This window comes from Panthera onca, chromosome C1, assembly GCF_046562875.1.
Source record: "Panthera onca isolate mPanOnc1 chromosome C1, mPanOnc1 haplotype 2, whole genome shotgun sequence".
Classification (NCBI taxonomy): domain Eukaryota; kingdom Metazoa; phylum Chordata; class Mammalia; order Carnivora; family Felidae; genus Panthera; species Panthera onca.
In genome coordinates, this window is record NC_138346.1 from 129,384,455 (window position 1) to 129,408,209 (window position 23,755).

The 23,755-nt window shown below is 38.4% G+C and overlaps 1 protein-coding gene and 1 pseudogene across 2 annotated transcripts in view; both read left to right on the forward strand.

The window, feature by feature from the left end:
• The window catches only part of LOC132672485 (mitochondrial adenyl nucleotide antiporter SLC25A24), a 61,001-nt gene that overhangs the window by 24,097 nt on the left and 13,149 nt on the right, over positions 1-23,755 (forward strand). For both annotated transcript variants that reach the window (XM_078451607.1, XM_060624607.2), the window contains exons 4-6: positions 9,359-9,470; positions 16,497-16,655; positions 18,986-19,138. In XM_078451607.1, the coding sequence (XP_078307733.1) occupies positions 9,359-9,470; positions 16,497-16,655; positions 18,986-19,138 (424 nt within the window). The remainder of the gene's footprint in view (positions 1-9,358; positions 9,471-16,496; positions 16,656-18,985; positions 19,139-23,755) is intronic.
• On the forward strand, positions 199-4,687 carry LOC132673075 (segment polarity protein dishevelled homolog DVL-3 pseudogene; annotated as a pseudogene).

The following is a 23,755-nucleotide window of genomic DNA, read 5'->3' on the forward strand; positions in this document are numbered from 1 at the left end:
TGTCTGTTTTTCCTGCTACACTGTAAGCTTTGAGGGCACAGACCACTTCCATGTTGTTAAGTGTTCTACACTCAGCACCTTGCAATAGTGGGCCCTCAGAAAATATTGAAGAATGTGTTAAAGAATGAGTAGAAGTCATCCTAGTGAAAAAGAGTAGGGGGAAGGACATTCTAGGTAGAGGGAGAGACCTGTGCAGACATGGAAGCGTGTGAACACCACACTCAGGAAATGGGTCAGACAGTGCTTTTCAGAATCCTCTCCAGACCACTGGTGGTCTTTCTTTTAGCTAGTGGTCTGTGAGCTGTTGGAGTGGCCCATTGGAAACAGCCATGAATATAATAATAATGAACAATTTCTGGGATTTAAGAAAAAGAACAGCTGAAATAATAGACAATAATAGTGAGACCAGAGAGAATAATTTGTCTTAAACTGTTCTAAGATCCTTATTCTTAGAAGAGGGAGATCAAATAGTATCTTTAGATTTTGTTATATGTATCTGGCAAAAATTCAAGGTAAACCTTGAAAGTATAGGAAGAAACTAGTTTCAGGCAATTCAACAAAGAAAGGAGGAAAACAATTCAAAGAAAAAAATGAGACAGAAAACAAAAGATAAGACGGGAGAAATAAGTTCACGTACAACAAAACCCTGTCAAAATGTACCCTGAAAAAATGTTAGGTCCTGTTTTCTTTTCACTTCCATTCCCAAATGGGGCAGGTTAAATAAAGTTATTATCTTTTTGGGAGGTGTAGCATGGGAGAAGAGTAGGTTAGAAGGTTATTGCCTCTGATAGGTCAGGATTTTCTCAGTTTAGTGTACAATATGGTGGGGACAAATAATTTCAATATTTTTGTAGTATTATTGTGACGGAATACACTCATTGAAAAATATTAATGTCATAGTGGCATGAAACTATATATTTTTTTTAAATTTTTTTAACGTTTATTTATTTTTGAGACAGAGAGAGACAGAGCATGAACAGGGGAGGGGCAGAGAGAGAGGGAGACACAGAATCTGAAATGGGGTCCAGGCTCTGAGCTGTCAGCACAGAGCCCGACGTGGGGCTCGAACTCACAGACCATGAGATCATGACCTGAGCCGAAGTCGGACGCTCAACCGACTGAGCCACCCAGGCGCCCCACATGAAACTATATTTTTATGCTCCCTACTTATAGTGGATTTTTAATGTATATCAAACTAAAAATTAACATAAGATTTGTTTGAACAGAAAGATTGTCAGATGAAAGAAAAAGTAAAACAAAATCCTGCAAACTAAGTACAAGCTGCTGTAGCTAATTAATATCAGATAAAATTATAAGGTAAAAAACATTAGTGGGAAATAAACTGTCACCACATTTAAAATTCACAAAGACATAAAATTTTAAGCTGGTTAATAGAATTCCAGGGATAAATTGACAAATCCTTCATAGTAGTGAGAAGTTTTCACATAGATCTCCCTGTACTTGTTAGATCAAGCATAGAAAAAAAATTTAGTCAAGATGGAAGAGAAATAAATAAGCTTGATTTAATGGGTGTACAATGGAACCTTGCACCAAAAAATTAGAAAGAAAATTTTTTTTCCTCAGGTACGTATGGAGCATGTATAAAAATTGATTTTATAGTAGTCCATAAAACCAGACTCAATACATTTCAAAGAATTGGTATCACAAAGACCATCTTCTTTGACCACATATAGGTATTTAGAACTTAATAGCAGAAATAAGTTCTAAAAATATCATGGGTTTTGGAAATGGTATATACTTCTCAATAATTTTTGGGTCAAAGAGGAAATCATAGTAGACATTCAAAGATACTTCGACTTGAAAGAATATCACATATGAAAACTTGTGAGATATAGCTAAGGTGGTACTTAGAGGGAACTTTATAGCCTTAAAGCTTGTATTAGAGAATTATCAAGGGGTGCGTGGGCTGCCAGGCCAGACCCGTGAGGAGACCAAGATAATCTGCAACCTGGATGGGCGGGAGATGTGGTACCTAGCGGAGCTGCCCCTGCTCTCCGAGAGCGTCACCTTGGCGGACTTGAAGGGCATTCTGCAGCGAACCAGCTCTATGTTCTTCTTCAAGGCTATGGACCACGGATTTGGAGTGGTGAAGGAGGAGCTGTTGAACAACAGTGCCTAGCTGAGGTTGGTGTCTGCTGATGGCTCACACCCAGAGCTAGCTCCCTTCTGTGCTGACAACCCACTGTAACTGCTGCTGCCCATGGAGCGCACGGGACTCTGGGGACTCCCGGCCCTGTCTTTCCACTCTTGTGCTGGTGGGGCAGCCAGGAAAACCTGGACAAGGACACAGAGACAGACTCTTTGGTGTCTGCTCAGCATAAGCGGCCATGAAGGAAGGATGGCCCAGAGCGCACAACCCAGGTAAACAGAACTGCAAAGGTGGAGCAGCGGCAAGAGCCAGGGGGTTGGAATAGCCCATCCACCTTATGAGCAGTGATGTGGAGATGACCACCTTCTTCCATTCGGGTGAGGATGACTGCACCTGCAGGTTCAGCAGCTCCACAGAGCAGGGCAGCGCCTCATACCTAATGAGAAGACCAGCATTAGCGGTGGCAGCAGGAGGTTTTGCAGTTTGAGTGGTCCTGATCCTTCAGCAGATCAGGAGTCCTTCATGGATTCCACAATGTCTCTCAACATCATCACAGTCACTCTCCTGGAAAAGTAGTTTTCTGGGCGTCTTCACTATGGGCCAAGGCAACAAGCATGGTGATGGAGGCATCTACATTGGCTCTGTCATGAAGGCTGGGGCTCTGGCTGCTGATAAACACATCATGCCAGGAGATACGCTGTTACAGGCAAGCTGGATGAACTTTGCGAACATGAATAATGACAATGCGGTCCATGTTCTTCTGGAGACTGGGCACAGACCGGGCCCATCACCCTGAGTGTAGCCAAGGTGGTCGGACCCAGGTCCACGTGGCTGCTTCACAATGCCTAGGGGCAAGCCCATGCAACCCACTGACCCTGCAGCCTGAGTTTCCCACGCTGCAGCCATGACCAACACCTTTCCTACGTATGGTATGAGCTCCTCCCTGAGCACCATCACCTCCACTGGCTCTTCCATCACCAGCTCCAACCCCGACACACAGCGTCTGGACCACTTACACCTGTCCATCCACAGTGACATGGCTGCCATCATCAAAGCCATGGCCTCCCCAGAATCTGGGCTGGAGGTCTGTAGCCACATGAGGCTCCAGATTACCATCCTCAGTGCTTTCATTGGCTTGGATGTGGGGGACTGTACCACAGTGTGGAAGGCTTCACTGACTGGTAGGAGACCAGCAAGTATGCCAGCAACCTGCTGAAAGTGACTTCATCCACCACACTGTCAACAAGGTCAGCTTCTCTGGGCAGTGCTACTACAGCTTTGGCAGCCTTTGTGGCAACATGGTCAGCATGTCCCTCCATGATCACAATGGCTTCAGCAGAGCCTCTGACTAGGACATGCCGGGCCCCTTTGCCACATCTGGGGGCTGCTCCTGGATCCATGGATTCCCTTACCAGTACCTGCTGCCCTTGTACCCCTACAACCTGCACCCGGGCTTCCCAGAGCTGGGGTACAGCTATGGTGGGGGCAGTGCTAGCAGTCAGTATAGTGAAGACAGCTGGAACAGTGGCTCCAACCATAGTGGCAGCAACTGGTAGAAGGAGAAGGACCTGAAATTGGGTGGCAACAGCAGCAAGTGGGACCACACAATCCACAGTAGCCTGCGGGGCTGTGGGAGCCAGCGCCCGGTCAGCATAGCTGCCACAGCCAGCACTCAATGACCAGCAGCCTGTGCAGCCACCGCACACATCTGAGCTACGGCCCCCTATGGCATTCCTTCTTTCTATACAGTTCCCCCATGCTGATGATACCTCCACTACCTATGGCCCTGGGGCCCCCAGAAACCCTCCAGGCAAAGACTTGGCCTCCATGTCCACCAAACTGACCACTAGCACACAGTCCTTCCGCATGGCCATGGGATACCCTAGTAAGTTCTTTGTAGATGTGATGTGAACTGGGCCCCTCCCCCGCTTCCATCCCACTCCTACCCCAGGGCCAGCCGTGTCCCTGTCTTCATCTTTCCATCTTTTTTACTTTGTCTGGTACCTGAAAGGGAAATAAACAAATAAATTCAAAAGAAAAGAGTGAAGGCTGAAAATTAGTGTGCTAATTTAAAGGAAGAAACCAGAATATTCTCAAAGAAGGTAGGAAGGAGGAGATAATTAAGGAAGCAGTGGAAACAGAATGTAGAAATATAGTAATAGGATGAACAAAACCAAACATTGGTTATTGGAAAAGACAAACTTCTGGAGAGATTGATAAAGAAAAAGAGAAATGAGATATAATGTTTGATTGCAAGTAGACACGTCAGAAATTTTTCAAAGATAATAAAATATCATGGATAATTTTATGCTAATAAGTTTGAAAACATGAAATAGAAGAATTTGCAGACACATATAATTTACCAAAACTAAATCAAGAAGAAATAGCCAACAGTGCCATTACACCAGTAATTAAAAATTTTCCCATAAAGAAAACTTTAGCCCTAGATGATTCTCATAAACTATCAAAGAACAAATCTACAAATATATGTAGAATGTACAAGAACAGCATTTGACCCATTCTGTGAGGCCATTATAATTTTAACAGCAAAGGCTGACAACTACTGAAAGAAGGAAATTATAGGCCAGCATCATTTATGATATAAATATAAATATTTTAGAGAAAATATTAGTGATCTTCTAGCTGTATAGAAAAAAAAATTAACTGTACATAGAAAGCATAATGTACCACAATCAATACTTTTAAAAGAGCAACTTAAAATTTCTTTTAAGTTCAAAAGATATTGTGTCTAGATTTTTCTTTTTTTTTTAATACAATTTATTGTCAAATGGGCTTCCATACAGCACCCAGTGCTCATCCCAATAAGTGCCCTCCTCACTGCCCATCACCCCCTTCCCCCTCTCCCCCACCCTCCATCAACCCTCAGTTTGTTCTCTGTACTTAAGAGTCTCTTATAGTTTGCCTCCCTCTCTCTCTGTTTGTAGCTGTTTTTTTTCCCCTTCCCTTCCGCCATGGTCTTCTGTTAAGTTTCTCAAGATCCACATATGAGTGAAAACATATGATACCTGTCTTTCTCTGACTGGCTTATTTCACTTAGCATAATACTCTCCAGTTCCATCCATGTTGCTGCAAATGGCAAGATTTCATTCTTTCTCATTGCCAAGTAGTATTCCATTATATATATATATATATATATATATATATATATATATATATATATATATATATAAATTACATCATCTTTATCCATTCTTCAGTTGATGGACATTTAGGCTCTTTCCATAATTTGGCTATTGTTGAAAGTGCTGCTATAAACATTGGGGTACATGTGCCCCTATGCATCAGCACTCCTGTATGTATCCCTTGGGTAAATTCCTAGCAGTGCTATTGCGGGGTCATAGGGTAGTTCTATTTTTAATTTTTTAGGAACCTCCACACTATCTTACAGGGTGGCTGTACCAGTTTGCATTCCCACCAACAGTGCAAGAGGGTTCCTGTTTCTCTACATCCTCACCAGCCTCTGTTGTTTCCTGAGTTGTTCATTTTAGCCACTCTGACCGGCATGAGGTGGTATCTCGGTGTGGTTTTGATTTGTATTTCCCTGATGATGCATGACGTTGAGAATCATTTCATGTGCCTGTTGATCATCTGGATGTCTTCTTTGCACAAGTGTCTGTTCATATCTTCTGCCCATTTCTTCACTGGATTATTTGTTTCTCGGGTGTCAAGTTTGGTGAGTTCTTTATAGATTTTGGATACTAGTCCTTTATCCAATATGTCATTTGCAAATGTCTTTTCCCATTCCATCAGTTGCCTTTTAGTTTTGTTGATTGTTTCCTTTGCAGTGCAGAAACTGTTTATCTTAATGAGGTCCCAATAGTTCATTTTTGCTTTTAATTCCCTTGCCTTTGGAGATGTGTCAAGTAAGAAATTGCTGCGGCTGAGGTCAAAGAGGTTTTTTCCTGCTTTCTCCTCTAGGGTTTTGATGGTTTCCTGTCTCACATTCAGGTCTTTCATCCATTTTGAGTTTATTTTTGTGTATGGTGTAAGAAAGTGGTCTAGTTTCATTCTTCTGCATGTTGCTGTCCAGTTCTCCCAGCACCATTTTTTTAAAGAGACTGTCTTTCCTGCTTTGTCAAAGATTAGTTGGCCATACATTTGTGGGTCCAATTTTGGGTTCTCTATTCTATTCCATTGGTCTATGTGTCTGGTTTTGTGCCAATACCATACTATCTTGATGATTACAGCTTTGTAATAGAGGCTAAAGTCTGGGATTGTGATGCTTCCCGCTTTTGTTTTCTTCTTCAATATTACTTTGGCTATTCGGGTTCTTTTGTGGTTCCATACAAATTTAGGATTGTTTGTTCTAGCTTTGAGAAGAATGGCAGTTGTATTGAATATGTATATTGCTTTGGGTAGTATTGACATTTTAACAATATTTATTCTTCCAGTCCATGAGCATGGAATATTTTTCCATTTCTTTGTGTCTTCTTCAATTTCCTTCATAAGCTTTGTATAGTTTTCAGCATACAGATCTTTTACATCTTTGGTTAGGTTTATTCCTAGGTATTTTATGGTTCTTGGTGCAATTGTAAATGGGATCAGTTTCTTTATTTCTCTTTCTGTTGCTTCATTATTGGTGTATAAAAATGCAACTGATTTCGGTACATTGATTTTGTACCCTGTGACTTTGCTGAATTCATGTATCAGTTCTAGGAGACTTTTGGTGGAGTCTGTCGGGTTTTCCATGTAGAGTATCATGTCGTCTGTGAAAAGTGAAAGTTTGACTTCTTTGCCAATTTTGATGCCTTTTATTTCATTTTGTTGTCTGATTGTGGATGCTAGGACTTCCAACACTATGTTAAATAACAGTGGTGAGAGTGGACATCCGTGTCCTGTTCCTGATCTCAGGGGGAGAGCTCTCAGTTTTTCCCCATTTAGGATGATATTAACTGTGGGCTTTTCTTAGAATACTTGATACAGAAAAGCTGTACCTTTTTTTCAAATTGATAATGATTCAGTGCCATTGAAACTTGTCAAGAAACTTGTCAAGCTGAGCATCAAATTTATACCAAAGAGCAAAGGCCCAGGAATAACCAACACATTCCTGAAGAGCTGTGAGAAGCAGGGACCTGCTCTGCCAGATACTGATTGTTATTCAGCTATAGTTAAGACAGTGGTGGTGGTACACAGATAGCCAAGGTGGTAAGTGGAACGTAATATCCCAGAATCAGACCCATCCATATTTAGGATTTGTCACACAGAAGACAGGAAAAGGGAAAGGAGAGACTATGTGGTATGTGGGGCTAATGCATCTGGTTGTCCGTGCAGACACATGTGAAACTGGATGCCTACCTGACGCCAGACACAAAAATCAACCTAAATGTCAAAGTTAACTGGGAGTACTTATAGAGGAAGAAAAGGAAATGTCTTTATCTCATGTAAGGAAGGATTTATTAAAAAAAAAAAAAAAAGACACAAAAGGCAGTAGTGCAAATAAAAAGATTGATAAATTCAGCTATATTAAAATTAAGAGCATCTTTTCACAGATACCATAAACAAAGTGAATAGACAAAGAGAAGGTATCTGCTAATTTATAACTTGAAGTATAAGAATCAACTATATAGAGAACTGTACATATAAAAGAAAAAGACGCTTAATGTAGTAGGAAAATGGGCAAAAGACAAACAGGCATTTCAAGTAAAAGGAAACCTGAATAGCAAATGAATACGGTAAGGGATGGTTGTCATCATTAGTGATTTGAAGAGAAATGTGATTTAAACCACAATGGGACTATTTTATTTAAGTTTATCAGTGTTCTGTGGCTTTAAGCTCCAGAATTTGGAATTCATGTATTCATTCAGTAAATATTCTCTCTGCTAGGCTGTTCTAGACACTTGGGTCATATCAGTAAACAAAATCAACAAAAATCTTTGCCTTGTGGAAGATACTTATGAAGGCATGTGTGGGAGGTGGAGGGGTAGGGTCAGATGATAAACAATTGCATTAAAATGGAAAATAGTGGCTATAAGTATTGCAGCCCACAACAATGTTATAAACATAAGTAGTAACTAGGACTCTCATGCACATGTGGAATGTTAATACCCATGTGCTGAGACAAATGAAAGTTTAAGTGTAATTTCACACATGGAGGTCAAAATTAGAAATTGGCACTAGAAAACATGATAATAAGTGCCTGAAAATTACTTTTTATTTGACTGCCATCTTTATGTATCATTTTCACACAAATTATAGAATAAATATAAAGTTTGGAGGAGACACTCAAACTTTTCTTTAGAGACATTCATTAATTCAACAAATAAATGAGCACCTTCTTTGTGCCAGCCACTTTAGGTCTTGAGTATAGATAGTGAACAAAACAATCAAAATCCTGGCAGGCAACAGAGTAGATCTTAGGAAAAAGCTGGTTAAATGACACACTATGAAGACACTTGTAAAACAAGCAAAAAGTTAATGACAAATATCTAAGACTACAGTATATTAATGTTACATGTTGAAGATGAGGTACCCAGATTTCTTAAGATTCAAAAGCCCCAATCAGCAAGTTAGATTTTTTTTTTTTATAAATACTGCTAATTTTCTTAGCTTTGAGGAAGTTAGAGAAGGAAATTGATAGAATATTTTGCGTATATTCCCAAATCACATCCAAATATTTTAACAGAGCGTTAAGAAATATCTTTCTGGGGCACCTGGGTGGCTCAGTTAGTTAAGCTTTGGGCTTTAGCTCAGGTCATGATCGCACAGTTCGTAAATTCAAGTCCTGCATTGGGCTCTCTGCTGTCCATGCAGAGCCCATTTTGGACCCTCTGTCTCCCTCTTTGCCCCTCCTCTACTTGTTCTCCCTCCCTCCCTCCCTCCCTCTCTGTCTCTCTCTCTCTCAAAAATAAACACTTTAAACAAAAAAAGAAATATCTTCCTGAGCCAGTGCAAGAAAAAAAGATAGATCATAAATCTATTCATTTCCCTCCCAATATTTAATCTTCAAGCTTTAGTGTTTGATAGCTCACTGATTGGAGTTTGACACAGTGCCAAAAGTAGTATTCAGTGAGAGCTCTCTAACTTTGGGACCCTTCTTTATCTAAATGATTAAAACTATCTAACAGAACATCAAAAACTTGCTGCCATTTCCAACAATCTATTATTGTGAACTGGAATTTTTTAATAAGAATACTGAGTTTGAAAAGAAACTATCATTCTGCAAAATGGCCAATATGTTTTACTTATAAATTTTATTTTGTTTTTTAATTTGCTTCTTTTTATTTTCAGTATTGATACTGATGGGACAATGACAGTAGACTGGAATGAATGGAGGGACTATTTCTTATTTAATCCTGTTACAGACATTGAGGAAATTATCCGTTTCTGGAAACATTCTACTGTAAGTATGCTATGTGCATTACATTATACTTCCTTGTAAGCCACCCAGGCATCCCTGAAGTTCACGTTATTGTTAAATCTTCTCCCTAAAACAATGGGAACTCTCTGAGGGAATTTTAATTTTTCTAATGGGTTTGTCTGCTATGCTTATTCGTGGATTTCAGTAAATTTTATACATAATAAATAAAGTCTAGGGTTCACATTGCTGCTGGTAGCAATGCCTAAACTTAAATAGAACATTATAAAATGATTGATGATTAATGCCTCATTTCTATGAGTATAGAAAATATATTAGTAGTTCAGTTGCCTAGATAAATTTTCTACTTATGTGAAGTTATATTTACATAATCAGACTCTTACTGTATCTTTGGAGATAGTTGATAACAGGTGAGGCTACAGTCATGTATTCATTTTATTGATAGTAAAATTAAGAAAGAGAGGGTTACTACTATAGTGTAGCCTCTTATCCCTACACTCCTACCTATAAAATCTTTTACACCAGAAGCACTTAGCTGATAAATTTGTAGAAATACTATCATTATAGAACTCAATTTATCTCGGGGCGCCTGGGTGGCTCGGTCGGTTAAGCATCCGACTTCGGCTCAGGTCATGATCTCATGGTCCGTGAGTTCGAGCCCCGCGTCGGGCTCTGTGCTGACAGCTCAGAGCCTGGAGCCTGTTTCAGATTCTGTGTCTCCCTCTCTCTCTGCCCCTCCCCTGTTCATGCTCTGTCTCTCTCTGTCTCAAAAATAAACGTTAAAAAAATTAAAAAAAAAAAGAACTCAATTTATCTCAAGCTATATTTTTAATCTATGGTGATGTGAGTAGGATGAAGGACTATTTTTAAACAGTATTTCCTTGTTAGCTAAATTTTATAAAGAATTTGTTGCATGTTTTAAATGACAAGTCTATAAAAATATTTATAGACAGTCTGTATAGCAGATGAGTTTCGAGGTGTTCACATATATAGCTTTAATTTTTATTTACAGGTCTATAGCATATATCATGGTATAAAGAATAATGTGGCTATAATTTTGAGATAAAGGGAATACCTTTGAAGAATTGACAAACTAATTTCTTTCTGTAGCTAAAAAGGATTCACAACACTTGACAAAAGGCTGATCTTTCATTCTAACTTAGACCAAGAAGAGAAAAGTTGTTCTGAATCCATTCAGAAAGAAAGCTGTAGTTTTTGGTTTTGTAAATTTCTAATTACTGTTAACTTTCATTTCCTGTGAAGTGATAGTGTACTTCATTTAGTGTGGATAGTCTATTTATAATTATCTATATGCTCAAATTAGTTCAGTGTACTTTTTTTTTGAATAAAAAAGTTCTAAATATTTTTATTCTCTTCTAGTAATCTACTGTACTAAAATATTTACTTGAAAATTTTTGCAGCTTTTGCATTTGTTTTTCTTTTTTAAGTTAAATCCTGAAGTTAGTTAACATATAGTATAATAATAATTTCAGGAATAGAATTTAGTGATTCGTCACTGACATGTAACACTCAGTGCCCATCCTGACAAGTGCCCTCCTTAATGCCCATCACTCATTTAGCCCATCCACCACCCAACATCCTGCAAGCAACCCTCAGTTTGTTTTCTGTATTTAAGAGTCTCTTATGGTTTGTCTCCCGCTCTGTTTTTATCTAATTTTTGCTTCCCTTCCCCTATGTTCATCTGTTTTGTTTCTTAAATTCCACATATGTGTGAAATAATATATTTGTCTTACTCTGACTAATTTCGCTTAGCATAATACCCTCTGGTTCCATCCACATTGTTGAAAATGGCAACATTTCATTCTTTTTGATCACTGAGTAATATTCCATTGTAGATATATACCACATCTTCTTTATCCATTCATCAGTCGATGGACATTTGGGTTCTTTCCATACTTTGGCTATTGTCGATCGTGCTGCTATAAACATTGGGACACATGTGCCCCTTCAAATCAGCACTCCTGTATCTTTTGGATGAATACCTAGTAGTGCAATTGCTGGGTCATAGGGTAGTTCTATTTTTAATTTTTTGATAAAGCTCCTTACTGTTTTGCAGAGTGGCTGTACCAGTTTGTATTCTCACCAGCAGTGCAAAAGAGATCCTCTTTCTCCACATCTTTGCCAACATCTGTCATTGCCTGAGTTATTAATTTTAGCCATTCTGACCGGTATCAGGTATCTCATTGTGGTTTTGACTTGTATTTCCCTAATGATGATTGATGTTGAGCATCTTTTCATGTGTCTGTTAGTCATCTGGATGTCTTCTTTGGAAAAGTGTCTATTCGTGTCTTTTGCCCATTTCTTCACTGGATTATTTGTTTTTTGGGTGTTGAGTTTGATAAGTTCTTTATAGATTTTGGATACCAATCCTTTATCTTATATGTCATTTGCAAATATCTTCTCCTATTCTGTTGGTTGTTTTTAGTTTTGCTGATTGTTTCTTTTGCTGTGCAGAAACTTTTTATTTTGATGAGGTGCCAATAGTTCATTTTTGCTTTTGTTTCCTTTGCCTTCAGAGACATGTTGAATAAGAAGTTGCTGCATCTGAGGTCAAAGAAGTTTTTGCCTGCTTTTTCTTCTAGGATTTTGATGGCTTCCTGTCTTAACGTTTAGGTCTTTCATCCATTTTGAGTTTATTTTTGTGTATGGTGTAAGAAAGTGGTCCAGGTTCATTCTTCTGCATGTTGCTGTCCAGTTTTCCCAACACCATTTGCTAAAGAGACTGTCTTTATTCCATTGGATATTCTTTCCTGCTTTGTCAAAGATTAGTTGGCCATACATTTGTGGGTCTATTTCTGGGTTCTCTGTTCTGTTCCATTGATTTGTGTTTCTGTTTTTGTGCCAGTACCATACTGTCTTGATGATTACAGCTTTGTAATACATTTTGAAGTCTGGCGTTTTGATGCCTTCAGGTTTGCGTTTCTTTTTCAACATTACTTTGGCTATTCGGGGTCTTTTCTGGTTCCATACACATTTTAGGATTGTTTGTTCTAGCTCTGTGAAGAATGCTGGTGTTATTTTGATTTGAATATGTAGATTGCTTTGGGTAGTGTCAACATTTTAACAATATTTGCTCTTCCAATCCAGGAGCATGGAAAATTTTCCATTTTTTTTGTTTCTTCTTCAGTTTCTTTCATAAGCTTTGTATAGTTTTCAGTGTATATATATTTCACCTCTTTGGTTAGGTTTATTCCTAGGTATTTTATGGTTTTGGTGCAATTGTAAAAGGGATCAATTCCTTGATTTCTCTTTCTGTGCTTCATTATTGGTGTATAGAAATGCAACCAATTTCTGTACTTTGATTTTGTACCCTGAGACTTTGCTTAATTCATGTATCAGGTCTAGCAAATTTTTTGGTGGAGTCTTTTGGGTTTTCCACATAGAGTATCATGTCATCTGCGAAGAGCGAAAGTTTGACTTCCTCCTTGCCAATTTAGATGCCTTTTATTTCTTTGTGTTGTCTGATTGCTAAGGCTAGGACTTTCAACACTATGTTGAATAACGGTGGTGAGAGTGAACATCCTTGTCGTGTTCCTGGCCTTAAGGGGAAAGCTCTCGGTTTTTCCCCATTGAAGATGACATTAGCAGTGGGTCTTTCATATATGGCTTTTATGATCTTGAGGTATGTTCCTTCTATCCCTACTTTTTTGAGGTTTTTTTTGTTTGTTTGTTTGTTTGTTTTTACCAAGAAAGGATGCTGTATTTTGTCAAATGCTTTTTCAACATCTATTGAGAGGATCATGTGGTTCTTGTCCTTTCTTTTATTAATGTGATTTGCAGATATTGAACCAGCCCTGCAGCCCAGGAATAAATCCCACTTGATCGTGGTGAATAATTCTTTTAATGTATTGTTGGATCTGTTTGGCTAGTAGTATCTTGTTGAGGATTTTTGCATCCATGTTCATCAGGGAAATTGGTTTGTAGTTCTCCTTTTAAGTGGGGTCTTTGTCTGGTTTTGGAATCAAGGTAGTGCTGGCCGCATAGAATGAGTTTGGAAGCTTTCCTTCCATTTCTTTTTTTCTGGAACAGCTTCAAAAGAATAGGTGTTAACTCTTCTTTAAATGTTTGGTAAAATTCCGCTGGAAAGCCATCCGGCCCTGGACTCTTGTTTGTTGGGAGATTTTTGATTACTGATTTAATTTCCTCACTGGTTATGGCTCTCTTAAATTTTTCTATTTCTTCCTATTTCAGTTTTTTGTAGTTTATATGTTTCTAGGAATTTGTCTATTTCTTCTAGATTGCCCGATTTGTTGGCATATAATTGCTGATAGTATTCTCTTATTATTGTTCATACTTCTGCAGTGTTGGTTGTGATCTCTCCTCTTTCATTTGTGATTTTATTATTTGGGTCCTTTCCTTTTCCTTTTTGATCAGTCTAGATGGGATTTTATCTATTTTGTTAACTCAAAGAATCAGCTCATGGTTTCATTGATCTGTTCTACTCTTTTTTTTTTTTTTTCCTCAAAATCATTGATTTCTGCTCGAATCTTTATTATTTCCCTTCTTCTGTTGGTTTTGGGCTTTATTTACTGTTCTTTTTCCAGTTCTTTGAGGTATAAGGTTAGGTTGTATATTTGAGACCTTTCTTCCTTCTTTAGGAAGGCCTGGATTGCTGTATACTTCCCTCTCATGACCGCCTTTGCTGTATCCCAGAAGATTTGGACTGTCCTGTTTTCATTTTCATTGACTTCCATGTATTTTTAAATTTCCTCTTTAATTACTTGGTTAACCCATTCATTCTTTAATAAGATGTTCTTTAATCTCCAAGTATTCATGGTTTTTCCAAATCTTTCCTTGTGGTTGATTTTGAATTTCATAGTGATTTTGAATTTCAGTGGTCTGAAAATATGGATGGTATGATCTCGATCTTTTTGAATTTGTTGAGGGCTGATTTGTGACCTGGTATATGATCTATTCTGGGGAGTGTTCCATGTGCACTCAAGAAGAATGTGTATTCTGCTTTAGGATGAGATGCTCTGAATATATCTGTTAAGTGCATCCAGTCCAGTGTGTCATTCATAGCTATTGTTTTCTTGTTGCTTTTCTGCTTACATGATCTGTCCATTGCTGTAAGTGGGGGTGTTGAAGTCCCCTACTATTATGGTATTATTAGCAATGAGTTTCTTTATGTGTGATTAATTGATTTATATATTTAGGTTCTTCCATGTTGGTGGCATAAATATTTATAATTATTAGATCTTCTTGTTGGATAGACCCTTTAATTATGATATAATGCCCTTCTTCATCTCTTGTTACAGTCTTTATTTTTAAAATCCAGTTTGTCTGATATAAATATGGCTTCTCCAGCTTTCTTTTGATAACCATTGGCATTATAGACGGCTCTCCATCCCCTCACTTTCAGTCTGCAGGTATCTTTAGGTCTAAAATGAGTCTCTTGTAAGCACTTATAGATGGTTCTTGTTTTCTTGTCCATTATGATACCCTATGTCTTTGGAGCATTTAGTCCACTGGACTAATGGAGCATTTAGTCCATTGACATTTAGAGTGAGTACTGAAAGATATGAACTTAGTGCCATTGTGTTGCCTGTAGAGTTGGTGTTTCTGCTGATGTTCTTTGGTCCTTTTGGTCTTTGTTGCTTCTGTTTTTTGTTTGTTTGTTTTGTTTTGTTTTGTCTTTTCTCCACTCAAAGAGTTTGACTTAAAATTTCTTGCAGGGCTGGTTTAATGGTCATGAACTCTTTTAGTTTTTGTTTGTCTGGGAAACTCTTTGTCTCTCCTTCTAATTTTGAATGACAACCTTGCTGGATAAAGAATTTTTGGCTGGATATTTTTCTGAGTCAGCATGTTGAATATATCCTGCCACTCCTTTCTGGCCTGTCAAGTTTCTGTGGTTAGGTCTGCTGTGAACCTGATCTCTCTTCTCTTGTAGGTTAAGGACTTTTTTTTCCCCTTGCTGCTTTCATAATTCTTTCCTTGTCTGTGGATTTTGTGAATTTGACTATGATATGCCTTGGTGATGGTCAGTTCTTGTTGAATCTAATGAGAGTTCTCTGTGCTTCTTGGATTTTGATGTCTGTGTCCTTCCCCAATTAGGAAAGTTTTCCACTATAATTTGCTCACATAAACCTTCTGCACCTTTTCTCTGTCTTCATCTTCTGGGACTCCTATGATTCGGATGTTATTCCTTTTTAATAAGTCACTGAATTCTCTAAGTCTTGTATCATGATCTTTTGCCTTTGTTTTCCTCTTTTTTTTTCTGCTTCATTAATCTCCATAATTTTATCTTCTATATCGCTTATTCACTGTTCTGCTTCGTCCATCTTTGCTGTCATGGCATCCATTCGAGATTGTATCCTGATTATAACATTTTTAATTTCCTCCTGACTAGATTTTATTTTTTTCTCCACAGAAAGGGATTCTCTGGTGTCTTCTATGCTTTTTTCAACCCCAGCTAGTATTCTTATTATCCTGGTTCTAAGCTCTAGTTCAGACAAAACTTCAGACTCTATGGTCCACTGTTTATAGAATCCTAGTGGTATTGAAACCCTCTCCTTTCTCCCCATCAATGGTTTGGGTGAAAAGATTTCCTGTTCAGTCCCCTGTGAGTGTTTACACTCTTTCTCTTTCTCTCCAGCTACTTTCAAGGGGTGTGCTTTTCTTGTGCAATCCTGATGCACCACACTCTTTCCCTTTCTCTCTCTCTCTCTCTGTCCTCTTTCCACGAAAATGGCTCCCTACCCTGTAGCCTTTCTGACCCCAGCTCACCTCTTCATGCCCCGTTCCTGCGGGGTTCTGTGGCTCAAGTTACATAGATTGTTGCGTTAGTCCCCATATCAGTTTCCTAGTTGTTCAAAACGGTTTGGTGCTGACCTAGCTGTGTTTCAGGGAGGAGACAAGTTCAGGGTCTCCATGATGCTCCACCATCTTCTGTGGACTTTGGCTTAGTATACTTTCTAAGGAATGAAGTTGATGTTAACTATAAACTAACACATGATTCTTCTCCAAGAGAAACCTTCTGGAGTGATCTATTTTTAATTGAAGGGGCATGGGGATCTTTCCATTTAACAGGGTATTGACATAGGAGACAGTTTAACTATTCCGGATGAGTTCACTGAAGAAGAAAAGAAGTCCGGACAGTGGTGGAGGCAGCTTTTGGCAGGAGGTATTGCTGGTGCCGTCTCTCGAACAAGCACTGCCCCTTTGGACCGTCTGAAAGTCATGATGCAGGTGAACTTTATGATCTTGTGTCTAAGTTTCTCCTACATATTCTGAAACAGTGAGAAATGTGCTGGTTTGAAAAAGAAGTTTTAAAATTTCTTAGTAATATTCTTTCATACCTTAAAAAAGAAAGTATGAAAGCTCTATTTTGTTGCTATTAATCCTGAATTCAGTCCATGTAAGTATTTCAGTGTTCTGTAAAACCTTAAATTGTTGTGTGATGAACTTTTAGTCTTTGGCATTCTATGACTTTTCAAATGTTTAATGAGAAAAAAATATCTAGGCCATTATTGTAGGATTCTCCTTAAATTATTTATATTTTCCTTCTGTTTTGTGTACTTTCTCAAAGTGGAATGTTTCCAAGTTTTAGAATCTGGGAACAGGGATGTGATTTTTGAAATCATTCTAAAGATGAGGTTAGTAGAAAAGACCTGGATTTATAGACTGACTTTGCTATTTACCTGCAATGTGGCTTTGGCTGATCAGAGTGGAAAGAAGGAGAAAGGAAAGGAATTGATATTTATTTGGTGCTCATTATGGTAACCCATTTAATCTTCATAGCAAGTGGGTATTATATCCTCACATTATCTCTGGAGAACCTGAGGCTCAGAGAAGTAAATAATTTTTCCTTTATAGCAAATTAGACAAGGAATGGAGTATCTTTGGCTATAGAGCTGTGGTTCTCACACTGCATGGAACCCCTGAGGTCTCATTTTCCTTCATCTGGGAGTGGGATTAAGAATATCTAACAAGGCTAGTTGTAAGAATTAAATGATTAAAGTATGTGCAAATGCCTGATAAACTGGAAAACCCTACTGGAATATAGTAGTTGCTTAAAAATGAGTTTTTACAAGTTGTGTTGTCATACAAGTTGTGTGGTCAACATTTTTTATACTTGTCATTAGATTTAGGTATAAAAACATTTCTGACAATATTTTTAACAGCATCCATTCAGAATGTACCTAAATCCCAAGATATATTTAGGGGTAAAAATAGTGCATTAAGGAAGAATAAGAAGGAATTGGTGTTTGTGTTTTTCTTTAGGAATGATAGTAAATTGACTTTGAGAGAGCTTGAATAAGCATTCATCTTTTCCTTTGTCATATTTTTTTGTGAAGTTCATTTAAAATAAAATGGATATCTCTGGACTTTATTTCCTGCAAGTTCTGTGGGGTAGGTGGGTGGGGTTTTTCAAAACTACCTTCAGGTTCAATAATTCAGGAAGGCTCACAGAATATACTAGAAGCTTTAATACTCATGGATGTGGTTTATTACAAGGAAAGATACAGACTCAAATCAGCCAAGGAAAAAAGCATATAAGGACAAGTCTGGGAAAGCACCAAATGCAGAGTTTTTGTTTTCTTCTCCCTGTAGAGTTGCCATGTGTTATGTTCCAGCATTGATGTATGACAATATGCACAGTGTTGCAAACCAACCAAGAAAGTTCGCCTGAGTCTTTGATGTCCAGAGTTTTTATTGTGGATGGATCATATATTGCCCACGTGGCTGACCTTTATTCTTCAGCCCTTCACATATTGTTTTTCTGTTTTTTACGGTAGCCACTCATTCAGTAGCCACTCATACCATAACCAAAATGATCAGAAGAAGAGCTGATTTCTATAACTGTTTTTGGCTTATTAGATTTTGTCATTTTTATACAGAGGCAGTTATAAGGTCTAGTGTATTTAAATAGTGATCACATCTGTGGTATAAACCAAGTAGTCACTGGGTGAGGCAAGTGGTACATGTTGCCATGAATTTATTGCCTAGAGAGGCTTTGAGATAAGCCATAGAAGGTATTTTAAGTTTTGGTGGGAGGCTGTGTGCATTCCATTGTCTATGGCTCTGATATACAAAATACAAAATTGTTTTCAGACCCATTTATATTTCATGGTGGTATTGCTTCTGGGGGGCGGAGAGATAGTATATTACTTGCAGTGTATTGTTAAAAGTCTCTTAAACTGAACTTGTTCACATTCCAAGGGCAGTTCTGTAGTCTAATACATACTTTGGTTCATGTTATCTTATTGTTTGTAATAATTTTAATTTTGATCATGTCCTGTCTGCCTGCTTTCCCACACTGAGGGTACTGATTTTTCTTAGTTTTAGATTTGGAATCAGCCTCTACAATGTGGTAATAATTCTTCCCATCATTATATATTTTCTGAGCTTTCTATATTCTGTATTCTATTTTTATTTTTTCTAGATTGTATTTTTAAACATATCTTCTTGCAGTAATAAATAGTGTTGAAATAAAGAGGGTGGTTTGTATGGTTACCTTAGAAATAGTAACAGTAACATGCCACCAGTATTTTGTATCACTCTGCTTTTATTTTTAGGTCCACGGTTCAAAATCAGGCAAAATGAACATATACGATGGCTTTCGACAGATGGTGAAGGAAGGAGGTATCCGCTCCCTTTGGAGAGGAAATGGTACAAATGTCCTTAAAATTGCTCCTGAGACAGCTGTTAAGTTCTGGTCATATGAACAGGTAATTGTTATCACCTGTGGAATTTGTTAACAAAGAGGAGTTAATAAACTGATTCAATAGTAGTGAACATACAGTGCTTTTTGGGTTCTTGTTGTAATGCATAATAATTTTCCACATCTACTCCAGGAGGAATTTCTCTTATAGGAGATTAGACTAGATAAACTCAAATTCCTTATGACTAAACTCTAGGATTTTTTTTTAATGTTTATTTTATTTTTAAGAGAAAGAACGTGAGCAGGGGAGGGGCAGAGACAGAGAGGGAGACATAGAATCCCAAGCAGGCTCCAGGCTCCAAGCTGTCAGCACAGAGCCTGATGTGGGGCTTGAACCCATGAACTGTGAGATCATGATCTGAGCTGAAGTCAGACACTTAACTGACTGAGCCACCCAGGCGTCCCTAAACTCTAGGATTCTTAATTTCATATGATTTATTTTAAAAAAGACGTTTATTATTATTATTTGTTTTATTTTAGAGAGAGAACACATGAACTGGGGAGAGGGCCAGAGGGGGAGAGAGAGAATCCTAAGCTCGATCTCACGACCCTGGGATTGTAACCTGAGCTGAAATTAAGAGTCAGAAGCTCAATTTGCTGAGCCACCAAGGTGCCCCTAAAAAAAAAAAAAAAAAAAAAAAAAGACTTTCTTTCTTTTCTTTTTTCTTTTCTTTTCTTTCTTTCTTTTCTTTCCTTCTTTCTTTCTTTATATTTTTAAATTTTTATTTAAATCCAAATTAGTTAGCATATAGTATAATAATGGTTTCAGGAGTAGCATTTAGCGATTCATCACTTACATGCAACACCTAGTCCTCATCCCAACAAGTGCCCTCCTTAATGCCCATCACCCATTTAGCCCATCCCTCTACCCACCTCCCCTCCAGAAAATCTCAGTTTGTTCTCTGTATTTAAGAGTCTCTTATGGTTTGCCTCCCTCTCTGTTTTTATCTTATTTTTCCTTCCCTTCCCCTATGTTCATCTGTTGTGTTTCTTAAATTCCACATATGAGTGAAATCAAGTATTTATCTTTCTCTGACTGACTTATTTCGCTTAGCATAATACATTCTACTTCCATCTACCTTGTTGCAAATGGCAGTATTTCATTCTTTTTTCTTCTGTTTCTCTCTTTTTTAAAAATTTTATTTATTTATTTTTAAATTTACATCCAAGTTAGCATATAGTGCAATAATGATTTCAAGAGTAGAATCCAGTGATTCATCCCCTTCGTATAACACCCGGTGCTCTTTCCAACAAGTGTCCTCCTTAATGCCCCTTACCCATTTAGCCCTCCCCCAACCCACAACCCCTCCAGCAGCCCTCAGTTTTTTCTCTGTATTTAAGAGTCTCTCATGTTTTGTCCCCCTCCCTGTTTTTATATTATTTTTGCTTCCCTTCCCTTATGTTCATCTGTTTTGTATCTTAAATCCCACATATGAGTGAAGTCATATGATATTTATCTTTCTCTGACTAATTTCGCTTAGCATAATACCTGGTTCCATCCACGTTGTCACAAATGGCAAGATTTCATTCTTTTTGATTGTCGAGTAATACTCCATTGGAGGATAGAGCAGAAAAATGAACCTGGACCACTTTCTTATACCATACACAAAAATAAATTCAAAATAGATGAAAGACCTAAATGTAAACCATCAGAATCCTAGAAGAAAAAATAGAAAACGACCTCTTTGACCTCAGCTGCATCAACTTCTTACTCAACATGTCTCCAGAGACAAGGGAAACAAAAGCACAAATGAACTATTGGGACCTCATCAAGATAAAAAGTTTCTGCACAGTGAAGGAAACAATCAGCAAAACTAAAAGGCAACTAACAGAATTGGAGAAGATACCTGCAAATGACATATCAGATAAAGGGTTCATATCCAAAATCTAAAGAACTTTTCAAATTCAACACCCGAAAAATAATCCAGGGAAGAAATGGGAAAAAGGCACAAATAGACACTTTTCCAAAGAAGACGTCCAGATAGCTAACAGACATGAAAAGATGCTCAACATCACTGATGATGAGTGAAATACAAATCAAAACCACAATGAGATACCCCCTCACACCTGTCAGAATGGCTACAATGAACAACTAAGGTAATGACAGATGTTGGTGAGGATGCAGAGAAAGAAACACCCTTTTGCACTGCTGGTGGTAATGCAAACTGATGCAGCCACTCTGGAAAACGGTATGGATGTTCCTCAAAAAACTAAAAATAGAACCACCCTGTGAGCCAGCAATTGCACTACAAGGTTATCTATCCAAGGGATATAGGTGTGCTGTTTTTTTTTTTTTTTTCAATATATGAAATTTATTGTCAAATTGGTTTCCATACAACACCCAGTGCTCATCTCAAAAGGTGCCCTCCTCAATACCCATCACCCACCCACCCCTCCCTCCCACCCCCCATCAACCCTCAGTTTGTTCTCAGTTTTTAAGAGTCTCCTATGCTTTGGCTTTCTCCCACTCTAACCTCTTTTTTTTTTTTTTTTTTTTTCCTTCCCCTCCTCCATGGGTTCCACATAAGAGTGAAAACATATGGTATCTGTCTTTCTCTGTATGGCTTATTTCACTTAGCATCACACTCTCCAGTTCCATCCACGTTGCTACAAAGGGCCATATTTCATTCTTTCTCATTGCCATGTAGTTAGGTGTGCTGTTTTGAAGGGGCACATGTACCCTAATGTTTATAGCAGCATGTACCCCAATGTTTATAGAAGTATGGAAAGAGCCCAAATATTCATTGACAGATGAATGGATAAAAAAGATGTGGTATATATATACAGTGGAGTATTATTCAGTGATCAAAAAGAATTCTGTACTCTTTCCTTAGTAGCTCTTAAAAGAAATGTAGAATTTTTGCTTATTCATTATTCTTAATTTTTTAAAGAAGTTTGTTTATTTATGAGAGAGAAAGAGACAGCGTGTGAGTGGGGGAGGGGCAGAGAGGGAGGGAGCCACAGAATCTGAAGCAGGGTCCAGGCTCCAAGCTGTGAGCACAGAGGCCAATGCGGGGCTCAAACTCACGAACAGTGAGATCATGACCAGAGCCAAAGTCAGACCCTTAACTGACTGAGTCGCCCAGGTGCCCCTTGTTTATTCATTTTGAATTCAGAGCAGAAGCTGCCTGTTAACGTATGTTTTATGAAAGTATCCCAATCTAAGATCTGGGAGGAAAACTTTTAAGTTGTGTATTGACATTGTCATAAAGTGGAGTTGAGTTAGAATGAAAGCTCCATGAGGGCAGGGTTTTGGCTTCTTCTCCATGGACTCTAGCACTTGGAGCCTGGCCTGTGAGAAGTGGTCAATAAGTGTTTGTAAATGAGTGTCATATAGTGGGTGAACATCCTTCAGGACTTTACTCAGGAGTTATTTCCTCCAGGAAACCTTCTTCACTGTTACAATTCCTTTGTTTCCCTCTATTAGAATTATCACACTAAATTCTGATTATCTCAGTGCTTCTCTCTCTCCTTAATGAGACTGTGAGCTTCCTTAGGCAATATCTGTTTGCAGGTTTATATTCCCAGTATTCTGCCCAGTGACAGTGAGTCCTTACCGATGAGTGAAAGCACAGAGCTCCCAGAGCTGGAATTTGAGCCCAAGCCTGCCTGCATCTCAAGTCCACTAGGGTGAAGGGGAAATGTGTATTTCAAGCAGAAGCAGAAATGCAGGCACAGGGGAGCATCATTCACTTAGGAAATTGAAGGTGGTTCATTTGACTCCAGTGCAGTGGAGTGTGTTTCTGGGAAGATAATGATGAAAGCAGGCTGGACAGGTAGGCAGAAGCCAAATGTAACAGGAATTTTGATTTTATCCTGAATAGGGTGAGGGACTATTGGACATTTTATATAGAGAAGTGAAATGAGTATATCTACATTTAAGAAAGACCAACCCGGAAAAAATGGAGGATGTATTAGAGGCAAGTGAGGTCAGACTGGAGGCAGGGAGACTAGTATTTAAGGAAATATTTCTATAATTCAGGTAAGAAATGATGATCACCAGTGCAGGGTGGTGGCTGGAGAAATTGGAGAAGGAAATGAACTGAAAAATATTTTGGAAATAGAATCAGCACAACTTGCTGACTGACTAGATATTGAAGTGAGAAAGAAAGAGGAATCAGAGATGATACTCTGGTTCCTAATTTGAACAACTAAAATACATAGAGAATACAATAAGAGGAATAGGTTTTCGGGTAAAGTGACATGTTCCATTTTGGACAAGCTGAATTTGGGACATCTCTGCAACACGAGCAGGTTGCTGTCCAGTGGGACTTTTGATCTCTGATGGAGAGGTTTTTTTTGAGTTGCAGCCATTGAAATGGATTGCTGAGGAAGGCTTATAGAATGGAAGAATTCTGGGAATCTGCCAGGGAGAAGTAAAAGGAGCCCGTTGCAGAAAAGACTGAGAAGGAATAGCCAGAGGGACAGGAGGAAATGCAGAGAGTGATGGCCTAGAAGTCAGAGGATTAACAGGGTTTTGTGAAGGGTCAAGTGCTATAGGCTGGTAAATACAATAAGGAAAGGGTCTTTTAGGATTTATCAACACACAGACAGGAGAACTTGGCATAAATGTTGAAGTAAAGAGATGAGAAACCATTCTGAAACGACTGTAAACCAGGGGGTG